A 16,003-nucleotide genomic window follows, 5' to 3' on the forward strand; every position below is an offset into this window, starting at 1 on the left:
GAGTTTCAGGTGTCTTCCAAGCCTTTCAGAAGCAAGACATCAAAAACAAGTAGGCTAAATTAAACTTTGGCTTTAAACTAAAAGTGCCCACATTTAACTGGCAAACCGTTATAGTGGAATTAGCCTTTCCAATTTATCCAGTCTCGTTATTTATGGCTGCAAATTCTGTCTTTAGAAATGCATGTTCTTTTATAGCAGTAGGTATATTAAGTGATAGTTCACCATTATTTTTTATTGAATTATCTTCTGATTTCATTTACACTAACGTCAATTATACGTATTTATGATTTACTTTTTTTCTGATATAGTAGGTACTATAACACATAGCAAGAGAGACTCATAAGCGTATGAGAGCATAAGTTTATTCTCTGTTCTAGTGGGCTAAGAAGCTGATTCTTTGTCCATCTTTCTCATCTCAGATTACACCCAATATGTATTTTGTTTACTTCTTGTTTGGAAAGAGCATATACTGAAGGGCATAAAATAGACAGTAGCTTATTAATAGTAGAAGAAGAAACTTTTTACAGAATTTTGAACCTTAGAAAGAACTACTCAAATATGAATTTTATAATATGTTTACAGAAACTTTGACCATATGTAGAGCCTGTATTTTGTGGCTTCAATTTTTGGTCAATTGCTTGTTCTTTCTTTGTGTTTGGAAACTCCTTATAATATATAGGAAAAATTTTGTTTTTCTTTTTAAGTTGGAAAATTAAGATTCATTTTATAGTTCTATCCAAAGCTGTAATGTTTTGTGATGGCTAGAATTGAATTAGATATTCTATCATCCTGTGGTTAAAGTGTGTAATGTTACATTGTTTTCCTTGTGTAAGCATGTGGGACAAGCTGAACTGCCCATCTTATTTTAATTTTTGTTCACTTATGAAATTGAACATTTTAATACATTTGCTTACTGGTATTATTTCTCTAGTGAATTGTGTGTTCATAGTATCAATTTTTGGGTTTCTTCAAGTTTTTTTCTTCGTTTTGTTGAGTTCTTATCTAAGATTCACATTTTGTCCAATGTTGAGATATTTCCTCCGTTGATTCTCAACTTAATTTTTTTAAACTACCATTTTCTTCTCATGCTGTGCAGAATATTTGTTAAGCTTGTTTCTGAAACCCTAATGTGAAATAGGTGCCTGTGTTCTAGGTAAAGTTGAAACTTTATTCAAAACAAAGAAGAAATGTAAGTAGGCAGTGGGATATATTCTTCAGGAGCACAGAGTTCTGGGCTGGAGATGTAACTTTGGGATGATCAATTGGTAGGTGAAGCCATAAGAATGGATGAAATTCCCTACAGAGAAGAGTTTAGAATGAGAAAGGAAGTGAGGACAGGATGGGTAGGTAGCACAGGAGAAAGGATTGGCCTTAGACGGAATGGGAGGAAAGACACACTCCCTTTATTGCAGTGATTCTGAAGACTGCTTGGGTGTTAGAATCACCTGAGGATCTTTTTTCAAAATAAGGATCAATGCTGAGGCCCCACCCCAGCACCTCAGATACTGGTGTATTTTAAATCCTCAGGTGATTTTCATGTGCAGCAAGGATTAAGCACCACTGTCTAAAGTTTTATATGTCTCAGAATCACCTGGATGACTGACTTACTAAAACAGTGCTTTAAGAGTGCTGCCCATCCTCAAGAGTTTGATTTAATAGTCTGGGTTGGGGCCTGAAAATTTGCGTTTCTAACGAGTTTCTAGATGATGCTGAGAACCACTGTAACAATAGGTGGAAGGAGGAAAGGAAACCCTTGGGAAAGATGGATGTAAGTGCAAATGTACTTGTAAGTTTGCCCCTAGGAAGTTTCAGGAGTTTGTTTCTTGTTATGTTGCTGTCTCTATGATGTAGGCATATGAGGGTCTCCACTTAGAGAGTGTTGCTTGAGTAGTTGTGATGTAGAGGTTTGAGGATTCTTAGGTGTTAAATGAGGGTGAAAGAACAAGTTGACTGTTTTTCTTGATACATCAGTTACTTTTTTTCACCTGAAGAAAGATCTGCTTGAATCTTAATGTTGCCATCTAGTGAATATGCACTGTCCTCTTTTGTCACTGTAAATGAATATGCTTCTTATGTCTTTTTTCATGTTATTGATGAAAATATGTCAACAGGATAGATTCTGGGAGTACAATTCTCTTCATGCCATCATCATTATTAGCACCCTTGGGATAAATTTAATTATATATATTCTTCCACATATGATAGCAAGCTGTCTATATATTAGTGTAGTTGTCATTGCAGGTGAGTTCGTTTCCCAATTTATCTCAAGGAAAAGTGGTTTATTGTAAATGTACACTCAAAGAGCTAAGTGGTTATGTACAGTTCCATGGGGAGGAGACAGCATGATGTAATGGACTGCCTCAGAAGCCTTGATTTCAAATCCAATCTCACCTCTGAACATCAGTGTCCTCATCTGTAAAATCAGGATACTAACTGTATCATAAGGTTATTAGGCTGAAATGAGATAGTAGATGTGAAAATTCTCGATAAATTGTATGAAACTACAGATATTGAATGTGGTACTTGATACGCATATGAAACCACGTCTCTGTGTGTGCTGCTGATTATGCAATTTACAAATGTAAAACTAGTAGATAAAATGATTTTTATAATGATGGATTTACACGGGCGTTCCTTGACTTTGAATGCCTTTTGTGTGATATACCTATTCTATACTATCTTTGACTCCCATACTTAGTTCTCAATGCTTTTAGCTACTAATGGTTTCTTGGTAGAAGTTGCCACCTTCTGCCATACACCCACCCTAACCACTCAAAGAAAAAAAAACCCTAAGGTTGATATATATGTACACCTCATTAAATTGAAGGGAAATAGTATGAGAGCTAATTTGTGTCTTCTCTGTTTATTAATAGACTAGTTTTTACTCAGGGTACACCTCCAAGATTAGGGTACATTAGCTCCAAAGATGAAAATTCTCTGTGTGTGAATGTTCATTAAAATAGTGTTTACTTCTAATAACTTCTCATATGTACAGGGACTTATTTTGACAAGTGCACACCATTTTTTGAACACTTAATCCATAACCATAAAACAGTATTTTTATGTACCTTGGGTTTATGATGAAATGTTTTACCATTTGCAGAGTGTAGAGAAAAGAGTGTTCTGTTCTAAACTGTTAAATTAGTAGAGCTTTGTTAGACACATACTGCCTGAAAACACAGGCATGCAATTTATAGGGGAATGATGTTATCCTCCTATCATATTTGGATTCTGTATGTATAGGCTGATGATGCCAGTCACCTCAAGCCCGTTAAATTGAGTAATATTTATTTATAAAATAGACAGTCTCCATAGATTGAATATATTTCTACTCATCTATTCAGAACTGTTCATCTCAGTATGGATTAAAACTCTTATTCTTAAGTGGTTACAAACCATAAATAACTAATATATTCACTGAGTGCATAGTGGTTTATTTTGATTGGTTTTGTGTGTTGTTGGAATTTGACAGTATTAAATGGGTCTGTGAAATTATTATGAGTTACTTAAGATTGATTCTATTTCTCAATGTTTTTATTTTTCAGAAGTTCTGTGAACATTTGAGTTTACTAAATGTTTTAGTTTTTAGTAAGCTAATAAATTCTAAAATCTGCCTTCTTATTTTTCTTTCTCATGTGCGTTTTAAAGACTGGTTTTAAGGGGTGTGTCAGGAGGTTTTGGACTCGATGAGTTTCCACCGAAATGTCGGAGAAGTCAGGCCAGAGCACAAAAGCAAAGGATGGGAAAAAGTATGCGACACTCAGTTTATTTAATACTTACAAGGGTAAATCATTAGAAACTCAAAAAACCACAGGTGAGTAAAATTGAGTGGCATGTCTATTTTTTATGATTTTGTTTTGTTACTGTAAGTGATACACTGGAACTTTCGCTGTTAGGAGCTGGGTCAAACCCATGTTAATGCAACCCTGTATACATTTTATGTACGCATATTTTCCAGGGGATATGAATTAAATATCTTAGAATTGCAAATTAATAAATACGTTTTAAAATGTTTATTTTTTCCTGTTTGTTGTCAGCAGAAAATAATTAGAACTGTGTAGTTCCAAAGGGGAAACTCAGTTAATGAGGTTGATAGGCATAGAGCTATATATGTATTAGTGGGTATTCACTACCACTTTTAATTATGGCATAGAGTCCTGTGGTAGTTTGTTTTGTCTTGTTTTTTGATACCTTGAACCCAGTGTTTATAGTGCAAAGTGAAAACTAGACCATATATGGTACATTACCAGTGTTAATTATGAACATAAAGTCAACATATTTGATCTCTAATATAGTAAGTTTTGAGTTTTGAATAGATTCCCTGAAAAAAATCACAAAACCAGCATTGTTAGTGTTTTCCTTTCCATAGTCTATAGGATTGCATTGTTAGAATTTTCAAAGCACCTGTTTAGCGGTTTGAAACTTTAATATAATTCCTGCGGTGGCTTATGTTGCAGATGTGTGGCTTAGTTTAAAAATTCTAATGTTGGGATATAATACTTCAAGATCTCCTTGATTTCTGTTTTCTTTCTCTATTGTTTTAAGAATAAAATAGATGTTCTAAGAAAGTTGATGTTATTGATCTTTAGTTGCAGCTCGACATGGATTACAGAGTCTTGGAAAAGTTGGTATCTCACGGCGTATGCCTCCACCTGCTAACCTCCCAAGTCTCAAAGCGGAAAACAAAGGCAATGATCCAAATGTGAACATTGTACCTAAAGATGGCACAGGATGGGCATCAAAGCAAGAGCAGCATGAAGAAGAAAAGTAAGTCAAAGTCTACTAAAGAATGAAACCATTCCCCTTTCTTTCTAGGGAACTTATGTTTGAGTTCTTTCTATGTGCTGGGTGTTGTACTGCACATGTTACACATCTCATGCCTTTGAAGTCTTATATAGTCAACTTGATTGATTTTCCCCTCTGAGTGGGTTTAGTAGCAGTGTTTCTGTGTCAAGATAGAACAGATGACAGAATTGCTAATCACAACTTTTCTTATATATTGTGTCAGGCTCCCTCCTCTCCCACCCCTACCAAATCAGGCATTCTCTTTCTAATAGGATTAAGAGTTGATTCTGTTAAATAATTTGCATGATACTGAGAATTTCTGTCTGCCTGGTTCACTGAAACTGCCTGATGCACGGAGTGCTCTCGTAATATTATTTGAATGAATAAAGAATTAGCAAGAAAGCTGGGATATACTTAATAATATCCCCCTTAATTATCATTCATTCAAGAAATATTGAGCATTCTATGTGTCAAGGATTATGCAGGGCTCATTGAATGACCAAGTTAAGTAGTGGTAATTTAAAAAAATAAGTAATTGGGTACTTGATGCCTTGTGCCTATATCTGTTATCAAATTTCTGTACTCCTCTTTGGGGAGCTTTATATAGTAAATTTGCCTGCTTGGGTAAAGCTTATCACAGACTTACTGTTCTCTGCTTCTTAGTTGTTGTCGAAGTATTTCGTCGTAGCGAACCAGTTACAGGTCTGAGTGTACCAGAAGTGTATTGCATCTCTTAACTACCTTTTTCATTTTTAAGTATCTCATTACAAGGATTGAACAAAACTGTAGACCCTTTAAAACACCTTTAACTTGTGGGGATGCATCAGGCAGGTTGCTGTTGCCTCTTTGAATAACAGTATTAAGTACAGTGGTGAACCTGTTGACTACCAAATGGAGAGTTTGCTTGTTAGCCTTAGGCCCTGGCTAATTCCACCACTCCAGACTGTATGTATGCCTATAATGTTATCTCTAATTATAAATATTCACTTCTTCAAAGCAGATTTTTGGTAGCTATGTTCCATAATGAGTGGGTTTGTTTTGTTTTGTTTTGTTTTGTTTACAAAATGAAATCAAAGCCGTCTTCTCCTTGGGTTATTCAAAGGTAGGCATGAAGGGGGACAGAAATTGCCGTACTTTGTTTAAAGGAATCTTGCAGAAGGAAAACATTTGTGGGGAGTGCATCTATGAGTAAACATGTAGCCAAAATAATTTGTATACAGACTTACCTCAAATAAAATATTTATTTTATTTAAACATATAATATCTGAAATAATGGATTCATATTTTTTTTAAGAACACCAGAAGTTCCACCAGCACAGCCAAAACCTGGGGTTGCAGCTCCCCCAGAAGTAGCACCTGCTCCCAAATCATGGGCCAGTAACAAGCAAGGTGGGCAAGGAGATGGTAAGTGGACGTTAGCTGGGGAAACTGGTTAGGTTTGACAGTTACTGAACAGCCATGCAGGAGATAAGGGGTAGATTATTGTGTTTTGGCAAGGGCAGAGAACATTACACATTGCTTAACAACGAGGATACGTTCTGAGAAATGTGCCATTAGGTAGTTTCATCGTTGTGTGAACATCGCAGAGTGTACTTACACAAACCTAGATGGTGTAGCCTACTACACACCAAGGCTATATGGTACTAATCTTATGGGTCCACTGTCGATGCAGTCTGTTGTTGACCGAAATGTCATTATGCGGCGTATGACTGTACTCAGGCCCTAAAAATGGGTCTTTATTTTTGGGCTAGTTAAGTTGTGGTGTCAAGAACCGAATTTAAGCCAATGATAGAGATTAAAGAAGGAGTCTTTACGATATCCTCTGACCCTCATTATTTTATCTTTTACCCTACTTGAGCAGACAAAACCTTATACTCAGCTCTTTGAGACATAAAAATACCCTTTTACCCGTGGGGATGCATCAGGCAGGTAGATCGGTAGAAACCATACTCATCTCCATCTGTGCCCCTCAGCCTCTTCTCTTTCAAACATGCTGCTCACGATTTCCATGTTAGAGTAGAGCAAGAGAGTAGCCATAAAGCACAGTAGCTGTAGTATTTTCCTTCCCCTGAGGAATGATGGGCTCCCCCGCAAAATTTGATTTTTCCACTTGCAAGACAGGAAATGTCTATAAGCCGTTGTATGGAGAAACCCATTGAGGACCTCAAGCTACTAAAATCAACTCTTAATTTATGGAAGTATAAAAATAAATAGGTAGGTAGGTAGGTAGATGGGGGAATGGGTGAGAATAGTGAAGTGCAGTCAGCATCTCAGCAGTAAGTTAAATGCAGGAATTTTAGCCTCACTGTGATACTTGCAGTGTTGATTCATAAATTCTATTTCAGTAATATCATTTGAACTGATCCTTAGAGTTATTAGCAGAGGAATTTCACTTGTATTGAAAATGTAAGCAGTCGTAATAAAAGAGAAGCAAGTGAAACTCTGTTCACTTGCCTTGTCATCTTTAATGAGTCCTCTGGGACAGTGTCTGGCAGATTCCTTTCTTAGGATTTTATCTCCTCGTGGCTGTTCATTAACTTTCCAAGGGATTCTAATTCTAGATAAATTTAAAATTTTATGGATATGAATAGTCATCATTGAAATGTGGAATAATTTATCAGAAAAAGGCAGAGAGCTCTATCCTGGGAGGGTATTTGCATTACCTTCAGCATAAAAGTTACAGTTAATGTTTTTTAAAAAAAATCTGTAGGAATCCAGGTGAATAGTCACTTTCAGCAAGAATTTCCCAGCCTGCAGGCAGCTGGGGATCAGGAAAAAAAAGAAAAAGAAGCAAATGATGACAACTATGGACCTGGACCCAGTTTACGCCCACCAAGTAAGAGTACTTTCTATGTAATAAAATTACAGAATGAGATTACATTTGTGTTTTATCTTGTGATAGAACCTTCTGCCTGCTGTTGTATATACGACTTGCCTAGTTTGAAAAGGCAGACAGCAACTGTAGTTGCTTGCCGCTCAGGTGTGGTTTTTCCATGAATGCATCAGTATAACTTGAGAACTTGTTGGAAGTGTGTGTCATGGGCCTCACTCCAAAACTACATTTTAACAAGATGCCTGGATGACTTACTTGCACATTAGTATTTGGTCATTTTTACAATAGTAAAATTTTTTGAGCAAACTTCTCCAATATGCAAATATTTGTTTATATATTATATCCGTTTATTTGCTACTCTATTAATATTCAAGGATCTCTTTCTGAACTTAAACTGAGGAACCAAATCAATTTGGATAGTGAGAGATACTTTTATTATGTACATTATAAATCAAAAACTAAACATAGAAATATAAAATCTCTCAGATTTTAAAATGTCTTATTAATTGTATTAGCTTTGCATTGTTATTACCAAATGCCTCAAAGGACCTATATACATGGGGAGGTTCCTCTTCGCAATAATGGTTACAAATCCATGTTTCTGATAACCTTATACATTTCATATATCCTTTCGCTCGTTTCTTGTCAAGTCTGGGTAAATCATCTGTTTTTATTCTTATTTTTTAATTGGCATAATGTGGTTGATGACTTTGTATTAGGAATAAATGTGTCAGCTCCATTTTCTTGTTCAGTTGGTTTTCACCAGTTATCTATTGCTGCATAACAAATTTGGCAACTCAAAACAACAAACTGAACTGGACTTAGGATTTCACACAGTATCTGAGGGTCGGGAATCTGGGAGCCAGTTAGCTGGAGGTTCTGGCTCAGAAACTCTCACAGCAAAGTTGCAGTGAAGCTGTCATCTGCTGCTGACTTGACTGGGGCTACTGTTCCAAGCTCAGTCATGGTGGTGGTTTTGTATGTGGGCTACTCACAGCGAAGCTTCCCCAAAAAAGTAACGCGAGACAGACAGACATCTCCCACCCAAGATGGAAGTCACAGTCCTTTATAACCTAATCTCAGACATGCCGTCACTTCTGCCTTATTCTACAGGCTACACAGACCGATCCTGGTACACTGTGAGAGGGAGATAGAGACCATTTGGGCCACCTTGGAGGCTACCTACCAAACAGGGTTTCCTTGTAAAATCATTTACTGTTTTATTTGGTTAAGTGTAGTTGATCCAGATAATATAGTCACTAAATTTGCTTACTTGGGCACATGTAACTAGCGATAGTACACTGAAAACAAATGAGTGAGAGCATCGCTGTCAACTCTTCCAGGTTGTAGAACTCCCCCCGACCTTCCCTCAGGACACCTCAGGTATAACAGTGATTTTGGTCTCTATACCAAATATTGGTAAAGCTTAGTAGAAAAGTTCTAATACTTTCTTCCCCAACCCAAACCCATTGATACCCTCTGAGGTACATCCTTTCTGCTTTGGAAGTGTCTTCTCTTGACTACCTAAACATGTTGAAACATTAGTAGGGCCTATATATTAGACTTTCACTGTTCCTTCACTGTGTTTACTTGTTACTTAAATTTTCTTGGAAATGTGCTTCGTTTGCTTTCATTCTGTTCCATTTTCAGATTTTTTCTTACTCCTTTCTTATCTCTCCCCATACCAGATGTTGCTTGTTGGAGAGATGGTGGTAAGTCTGCTGGTTCTCCTTTAACATCTGACCAAGATGAAAAGCTCCCTGGCCAGGATGAAAGCACAGCTGGAACATCAGAGCAGAGTGATATCCTCAAAGTGGTGGAAAAGAGGATAGCTTGTGGTCCTCCACAAGCTAAACTGAATGGACAGCAACCTGCGCTTGCTTCCCAATACAGAGCTATGATGCCTCCTTATGTGAGTTTTGTTAAATAAGCGAGTGGTTAAATAAGAGGGTTTTGATCTGGGTTCCAAGAGAGAATTAGAATGGGAAGAAGTTTAGGTCTTTATTTTCATTAACATCTAACTATAAATTGCATCATCTTTGATAAGGAACAAATCAGTAGTACCTGTGTTTTTATCATTAATAGGGATCATAGGTATTTTCATGTTGCATTACATTGTTTTAGATACTTCAAAATCTTGTTTGTACTCAACATTACCTCAAAATAGTTATTAGACCCGTGGGTAGACCCATTCATTATTTATTGACCTAATAAAGCAGCACATACATTACCGTATCACAGATTTGTTTTTAAATATTGTAGTTACAGAATTTTAGTACAATTGTTTTCCTTTGTAATACTCACTATTTTAGATTATACATTTGAAAACATTTCTATGAGAAGAGGTCCATAGGATTTACCAGACTGCCAAAGGGATTTGTTCATGGCACAGAAAAGGTTAATACCTGCTTTAGTTCTAAAGCATTTGGTAGTATACTTCTATTTTTTTTAACTTTTCATTGTGGAATTTTTTCTTTCTTTCTTTCTTTCTTTTTTTTTTTTGAGGAAGATTAGCCCCTGAGCTAACATCTGCTGCCAATCCTCCTCTTTTTTTGAGGAAGACTGGCCCTGAGCTAATATCCGTGCCCATCTTCCTCTACTTTATATGTGGGACACCTACCACAGCATGGCTTGCCAAGCAGTGCCATATCTGCACCCAGGATCTGAACCCGTGAACCACAGGCCACTGAAGCGGAACATGCACTCTTAACCGCTGAGCCACCAGGCTGGCCCCTCATTGTGAAATATTTTAAATACTTGCAAAAATAGAAATAATAGTTTTAATCAACCTCCCTCCTCCCATGTCTACCATCCATCTTCAGCAGTTACTAATTTGTGTTCAGTCTTGTTTCACCTATTTCCTACCACCTCAGATTACTAAAGCAAATCCTAGATAAATCATTTCATCTGTATTTATTTTAGGTTATATGTTAAAAGGTAAAGACTAGGGGGAAAATCCCCAATGCCCTTATCACACCCAAAGAGAAAATTCTTTTAAAATATCAAGTCAGTATTCCAGTTTGCCTGATTGTCTTGTAATTAGGATCCAGATAATGTCCATTCCTTGAGATTGGTTGATTTTTCTCTTAGGAATCTTCTTTTCTACTGGGACCTCTTTCCCTCCATTTTATTTTCATTGGAGTTTATCTGTTACAATGTGTTTTATTTATTGTCCTGTAGGGTTTCTCATAGTCCAGATTTTGCTGATTCCATCTTTGTAGTTTCATTTAATATATACTTCTGACCTGTATATTTCCTATAAATTAGTAGTTAGATTTGGGGCCCTCATTCATTTGTTTGCTATCAGCCTACTTTGAAATTATATGGCAAGTTACATGTGCCCAAGTTAATAAGTTTACATTTTTCAAGATATCATTAATCTCAAAGGAAAGTAGAATCTACTTCTTATATTTGTTTTTCTTATGATTTATCTCCTAAATATTCAAGCTCTATATATCCATATTTTCTATTTTTTCTTTATTATTTAACTATTCTAGGGTAGAAGAGCAAAATAAAAGATTAAATATAATTACTCATTAACTATTTTCCCCCAAAAAGCGGGGAGCATAAAAATCAGTCTTATATACTAACCTGGCCTTGATAAATGATTTACACCCAACTGCTTGTCTCCTAGTAATTTTCAAGTTGTGCTTTCAGAGATCTCTGAATTTCCAGGTGGAGGGATGGGATGGGATAAGGGAAGCTAAGAGGAGAGACCAAGTGAGCTTTGTTCCCAATTCCATCAGTGATTTTATTTCAATACAGTATTATGCTAATTAGCAAAAGCAAAAATGTTTTAAACACCTCTACTGTATATTGAGAATTTAAAGATTGTTTCTACAATTAATTTTGTGACGAATTCCTAAATTTTAAACATTTGATACCACGTCAAGTTAATCTTTATACCTGAATAATCAGCAGAAGGATCTAATGCAACTTTAGCTATGAATATTTGCCCCCAGTAGTGTATTTGCTTATTTGAGTACAGAAGTGTGATGCAACCGAAAATTCTCCAGAGTATTCCCCCAACAAAAAGCTTCCCCAGTTGATTTTCAGCTGCTGTTTAACTTAATTAACTTTGCTTTAACCCTGCTTAAAAATTTCTTTAGTCAGTATAATCATATAAACATAGCCTTTCTTCAAGTATAAAATAATTTCCTCATGTAACAGTTATTTTTTTAGGAAAAGTAATCTATTGTAGGATATAAATTATGTATTTAAGGTCATATCATTTCTTTTATATATATGTATAATTTGAGCTGGATACAAACAAATAGTAAATAACCAAGCACTCCTTGACATTTCTTCCCTTCCAGGTCATAGGATGGATCCCTTGGTGTTTATTATTTGTCTTCATAATCTAGCTTATAATTTTTCCTAAACTTAGCTTCCCAAAGCTAAGTTCCCATGGAGCGCATTATCTTTAGGCCTCAGTTTATAATTACATCTGTATAATAACTTGACTCAGAATCCAGCTATTCCCTACCCATAGAAAATCTCCAAGTAGGTGTCTACTCACCTCCTCCCTGACTCCCTTGCGTTATAGACTTTTACTTTTTTTTTTCTTCTGCTTTTTCTCCCCAAACCCCCCAGTACATAGTTGTATATTTTAGTTGTGGGTCCTTCTAGTTGTGGCATATGGGACACCACCTCAGCGTGGCCTGACCAGCAGTGCCATGTCCACACCCGGGATTTGAACCAGCGAAACGCTGGACCGCCGAAGTGGAGTGCGAGAACTTAACCACTCAGCCATGGGGCTGGCTCCCTATCTTTTACTTTTACCTGAACTGAGTTCCTCTTTATTACCAACAAATCTACCTTCAATTAATTTACTCCTGCATTAGGATGAAGTCTCATATTATTTGTTTCAAGTATTCAAACTTCGTTAAGGCTTTGCAGTTTTCTGGCGTGCGTGCATGTTGTCTTTTTTAGTTTTTCATGTCAATACAGTCATTTTAATGTAATTTTGTTAATGGGCTAACAGAAGTTCCGTATATGATGTGCCCTAGTATTACCTCCATTTGTGAAGACTTGGTGGAGGCAGTAGTCTTACAAAAGGCTTGTTATTGAGGGTGAATGATGATCTATACCAGCAGATAAAATTAATTATTCATAGTACTGTTTATTTTATTATTTTTCCGAGGAAGATTAGCTCTGAGCTAACATCTGCCAATCCTCCTCTTTTTTCTGAGGAAGACCGGCCCTGAGTTAACATCCATGCCCATATTCCTCCACTGTATATGTGGGACACCTACCACAGCATGGCTTGACAGTGGTGCCGTGTCCGCACCCGGGATCCGAACTGGTGAACCCTGGGCCGCCGAAGCAGAACATGCGCACTTAACTGCTGCGCCACTGTGCTGGCCCCCAGTACTGTTTATTTTAATCATTCTTTCTTTAAGTTATAATTTCAGGCTTAGTCAGGATGATCTTTTTTTTAATAACTGGGTTGCTGTATATATCAATCTTTGTTTCCTTTATTCAGATGTTTCAGCAGTATCCAAGGATGGCATATCCTCCTCTGCATGGTCCAATGAGGTTTCCACCTTCTTTATCTGAAACGAACAAGTAAGACTATTAAATGGTTAAAGTCTGCAAGGCATATATATGTTGATTAAGTTTTTCAGGAGGGCGAGTGGATTGCGGTGATTGATTCGCTATTCTGTCCTCAGAGTATAATTGCCATTAACAAGTGATTGGCTAACTTTTATAAGACAGGACAAAAATATTTCATTCCTCTAAAACTTTAAATTAGTTGTCATAAAATTCTGAAAACTGAAAATCATGGCCCTAAAAATTGATGACATTTGTTTATCCCTTCCTCCTTCCATGGTGTTAATGACTCCCCCTTCTTCTTTTTGCTTGAGCACCCTGCTGAATGATGGTTTTTCTTAAAGTTCTTTATTTTGAGATTAATATTAGTCTTAACCATATTATCCTTTAACATATATTCGTTTTATTTTAAATATTTGACAATTAAAAAAACCTTATCTGTTGTTAAATACTTGCACAGGAATTATGTACCCTCTTAAATTTGTGTATTGATATTATAATTTCTTTGTACATATGTCAGGTGCAGAATATTTTATATATTGTGATGTAGAAAACACTAATGTTGAATTGAAATGAACTAAATTCTAATCTTTTAATGTTTTCCTAATTTAATATCATTAAAACTTTGTATCCTTTATAACTTGGTTCATTAGAGGCCTTCGAGGAAGAGGCCCGCCTCCTTCTTGGGCCTCTGAGCCTGAACGCCCCTCCATTCTTAGTGCCTCAGAACTGAAGGAGCTTGATAAATTTGATAATTTAGATGCTGAAGCTGATGAAGGTTGGGCAGGTAAGAGGCAAACTAAGCGTTTTTAGTTTTTAGATGTTTTAAACAGTCAATCTGAGTCTTTCTTAATTTAACAGGTGCTCAGATGGAAGTAGATTATACGGAACAGCTGAATTTCAGTGATGACGATGAGCAAGGAAGTAGTAGTCCTAAAGAAAATAACAGGTAAGTTGTTGTGATATCTTTTACGAATAATAGTATGAATTTGTTGATATAGCATTAGCCATTTATGCAGAGAGGCTTCATTAATAGGTGTTTATTCCTTATTTATAGAAATTTCTACATTCTACTCCAAGGACTTGTAGTGAGTGGAAAGGTGATTAATGAGCCAAATTTTTTAAGTACAGCTAATCAAGAAATTAAAATTTGATGTTTCTAAAGAAAATAGATATTTAAAAGAAGATGTTTAGATGCTTTCCATCTAATTGGAGATATTTTGAGAGACAGTGTCAGGGATCATTTAAAACTTGTAACTTGCTTGACCTGATACATATTTACAAAATTGGAGAAAAATTACTTTGAGTCTTTGACTTTTTAAACTTAACAAGCAGCATTAAAGTCTTGGAAAATGGGAGCTTTTAATCTTCTCTTTCTTCTGGAATATAGAGGCATCAGCATCAGGAATATGTAAGTTATATTAGCATAAAAGTTAGGCTCTTAAAATACACAGGAGCTTGCATGCACATATTAGTATAGTTCTTCAGTCGTGACATTGTAGTACACAGCTGTTTCATGATCAGTTGTGAGATTCCTGTGCTTTGTTGTGATTTTTGAAAATACTGTAGTTGGGTTTATCTTTTTCATTAAATCAGACTAAATTAGAATATAGGTATTAATTATCTGTAATATTAGTTGCATTCAGATGAAATTTTTTGGTGGGGGTGAAGAAAATGATGGGATTGTATTCCTTTGCCAGGTTGTCTGTGAGGAATCAGGGTCCATATTTGATGACTACTGTATTGCACTTTATACTTTGTAATAATAACCTGTTCAAGCCCAGTCCCCAACACATTATATAGCATGTATTCATTGAGTGAGTGAATTAGCGCCACTGGGTCACAAAAGCATCTCATTCCTTGATAGATTTCCCCTCCAAAACCGTATGGAAATAAGGTCTTTTTTACATAGAGAAAATGCATTTACTTATGGTAGAGTTCGTCTACTTTATTATTTCATCTGGATTTTGATTCTTTAGTGAGGATCAAGGTTCAAAAGCCTCAGAAAACACTGAAAACCGAAAAGAAGCAGATGAAGTTTGCAGCACTAAATCGTCTTCTCAGATACCTGCTCAGCCATCAGTAGCAAAAGGTCCCTATGGGAAAGGACCTCCATTTAATCAGGTTTGTTGGCCTCAGGGCGATCCTTGTCACTGCAAACACTGTGGATGAATTAATTTTATAATTTGTAGAGTTGGAGGAAGACTTAAGAAAAGGGAACTACATATTTTTTCTTGAATAGCTCTAGATCTAAACCATAATTTTATTGCAGATTAACAGGAACTGTCAATACAGTAGCTAAAATTATCAGTAGAAATTAAAATTTCGCTTTTTTTTCCTTGTAACAGCTTGGTCATAGCAAAGTGGAAGGAAAAATTTTTTTTTCCAAACTAACATTTCTGAAGTGCTTTATGGTTTACTCAGTGCTTGGTGAATACTAGTCAGTATTCATATGTGAAATTGTGTGCGATCTGAGTAGGGAAATCAAACACGGGGAGTAGAGAAATCCGGTAAGTCTAAGCCAATTCCAAGAACATTGTTAAAGAATAGAAATATGTAGGCAACAGATAACACTTGATCTTACTTCTGAGATGTCAGGAGCTACAGTGCAAACTGGGAATACAGAAGGGCTACCTTCCACAGAATCTACTTAACTCATGGTATACTCAGCATGTATTTGTTGGATTCATAGAAAACACATGAAGAACCAGTCCTTTCAGGGAGGTAAAACTAGGTAGCTAACAGTCTCTATGAAAGGAAAAGAAAGCCAGCAAGCATCAGTTACAATACAGCATGGTCAGTGCTGTGACAGAATGCACGTAGTGATTTCAT

At 36.2% G+C, this 16,003-nt stretch overlaps 1 protein-coding gene across 13 annotated transcripts in view; it reads left to right on the plus strand.

The window, feature by feature from the left end:
- PRRC2C (proline rich coiled-coil 2C) overlaps nucleotides 1-16,003 on the plus strand; it is a 93,940-nt gene that overhangs the window by 22,904 nt on the left and 55,033 nt on the right. For 8 of the 13 annotated variants that reach the window (XM_046682888.1, XM_046682889.1, XM_046682883.1 and 5 more), the window contains exons 2-10: nucleotides 3,649-3,814; nucleotides 4,590-4,767; nucleotides 6,080-6,189; nucleotides 7,496-7,621; nucleotides 9,307-9,530; nucleotides 13,104-13,186; nucleotides 13,825-13,958; nucleotides 14,033-14,120; nucleotides 15,151-15,295. In XM_046682888.1, the coding sequence (XP_046538844.1) occupies nucleotides 3,703-3,814; nucleotides 4,590-4,767; nucleotides 6,080-6,189; nucleotides 7,496-7,621; nucleotides 9,307-9,530; nucleotides 13,104-13,186; nucleotides 13,825-13,958; nucleotides 14,033-14,120; nucleotides 15,151-15,295 (1,200 nt within the window). In that variant the 5' untranslated portion in view covers nucleotides 3,649-3,702. Of the gene's footprint in view, nucleotides 1-3,648; nucleotides 3,815-4,589; nucleotides 4,772-6,079; nucleotides 6,190-7,495; nucleotides 7,622-9,306; nucleotides 9,531-13,103; nucleotides 13,187-13,824; nucleotides 13,959-14,032; nucleotides 14,121-15,150; nucleotides 15,296-16,003 lie in introns of those variants that run through there. The other 5 variants (XM_046682884.1, XM_046682887.1, XM_046682894.1 and 2 more) reach the window with 3 other exon arrangements.

Source organism: Equus quagga, chromosome 13 (assembly GCF_021613505.1).
Source record: "Equus quagga isolate Etosha38 chromosome 13, UCLA_HA_Equagga_1.0, whole genome shotgun sequence".
Classification (NCBI taxonomy): Eukaryota; Metazoa; Chordata; class Mammalia; order Perissodactyla; family Equidae; genus Equus; species Equus quagga.